The sequence below is a fragment of the Myotis davidii genome, unplaced genomic scaffold (assembly GCF_000327345.1).
Source record: "Myotis davidii unplaced genomic scaffold, ASM32734v1 scaffold3211, whole genome shotgun sequence".
In the NCBI taxonomy this organism is placed as follows: Eukaryota; Metazoa; Chordata; class Mammalia; order Chiroptera; family Vespertilionidae; genus Myotis; species Myotis davidii.
Window position 1 is genome coordinate 18,218 of NW_006282526.1, and position 1,081 is coordinate 19,298.

The 1,081-nt window shown below is 69.5% G+C and overlaps 1 protein-coding gene across 1 annotated transcript in view; it reads left to right on the forward strand.

Moving 5' to 3' along the window:
* MUC2 (mucin 2, oligomeric mucus/gel-forming) overlaps window positions 1-1,081 on the forward strand; it is a gene marked incomplete at its 5' end in the record, with an annotated part of 18,121 nt that overhangs the window by 10,916 nt on the left and 6,124 nt on the right. Inside the window, 3 exons of the mRNA XM_015560156.1 lie at window positions 299-437; window positions 713-823; window positions 894-1,073. Of these exons, the coding sequence (XP_015415642.1) occupies window positions 299-437; window positions 713-823; window positions 894-1,073 (430 nt within the window). The remainder of the gene's footprint in view (window positions 1-298; window positions 438-712; window positions 824-893; window positions 1,074-1,081) is intronic.

Consider the following 1,081-nt stretch of genomic DNA (forward strand, 5'->3'; position numbering starts at 1 on the left):
CCCGGCGACAAGATCACCGTGGACTGCAACACCTGGTGAGCCGCCTCACCTGGCCGATGGCCCCTTGCGCCTGCGGGAAGTGTGCCCGGGGAGCAGGCCAGGCTCGCAGGCCAGCGGCCTCCCCGGCCCAGGTGTGCAGGGCTCTGTGCCCCCCCTACCCCCCCACTGGCTGGCAGGGTCCTGGCCCCAGTGAGGGTGCCGGGTGGCACTTTCCATTGGTGGTTGGTGAGGGCCTGTCGGTGTGGTGCCCGGGAGCTGCCCGCACAGCCCCTCCAGGCCCCTGTCCCGCTCTCCTCAGCACCTGCCAGAGAGGGCGCTGGGCCTGCAGCCAGAAGGTGTGCCATGGCACCTGCACCATCTACGGGAGCGGCCACTACATCACCTTCGACGGGAGGTTCTATGACTTCGACGGGCACTGCTCCTACGTGGCCGTGCAGGTGCGGCCGAGGGCGCCCCCGGACCTGCCTGCTCCCTGTCCCCCCTGTGCTGGCGCTGCTGATGGCCTGGGGGGCTGTGTCCACGGCAAAGGGCCCTTCCTCCGCCCTCTCATACTGTGACCCTCCCTGGGGCAGCGGGGGTGTGGGGCAAGGGGAATGGTGGGACATGGCTGTCCCCTCTCCACGGAGGAGGGGCCGAGGCTGGGCGGGGGCGGGGGGCCCAGGGCGCCAGTGCCCAGCGGCTGGCTCAGGCCCTCCGCCCTCCGTGGCTCCAGGACTACTGCGGCCAGAACTCCGGGCAGGGCTCCTTCAGCATCATCACCGAGAACGTCCCCTGCGGCACCACGGGCGTCACCTGCTCCAAGGCCATCAAGATCTTCATAGGGGTGAGTGCTGCCCGCCCAGGGCGGGTCTGGGAGAGCCGGGACCCGTCTGACCCCCTCTCCGCCCGCACAGAGGACGGAGCTGAAGCTGGAGGACAAGCACCGCTCGGTGATCCACCGGGACGAGGGCCAGCACGTGGCCTACACCACGCGAGACGTGGGCCAGTACCTGGTGGTGGAGACCAGCACGGGCATCATCGTCATCTGGGACAGGAAGACCACCATCTTCATCAAGCTGGCGCCCTCCTACAAGGTGCGCTC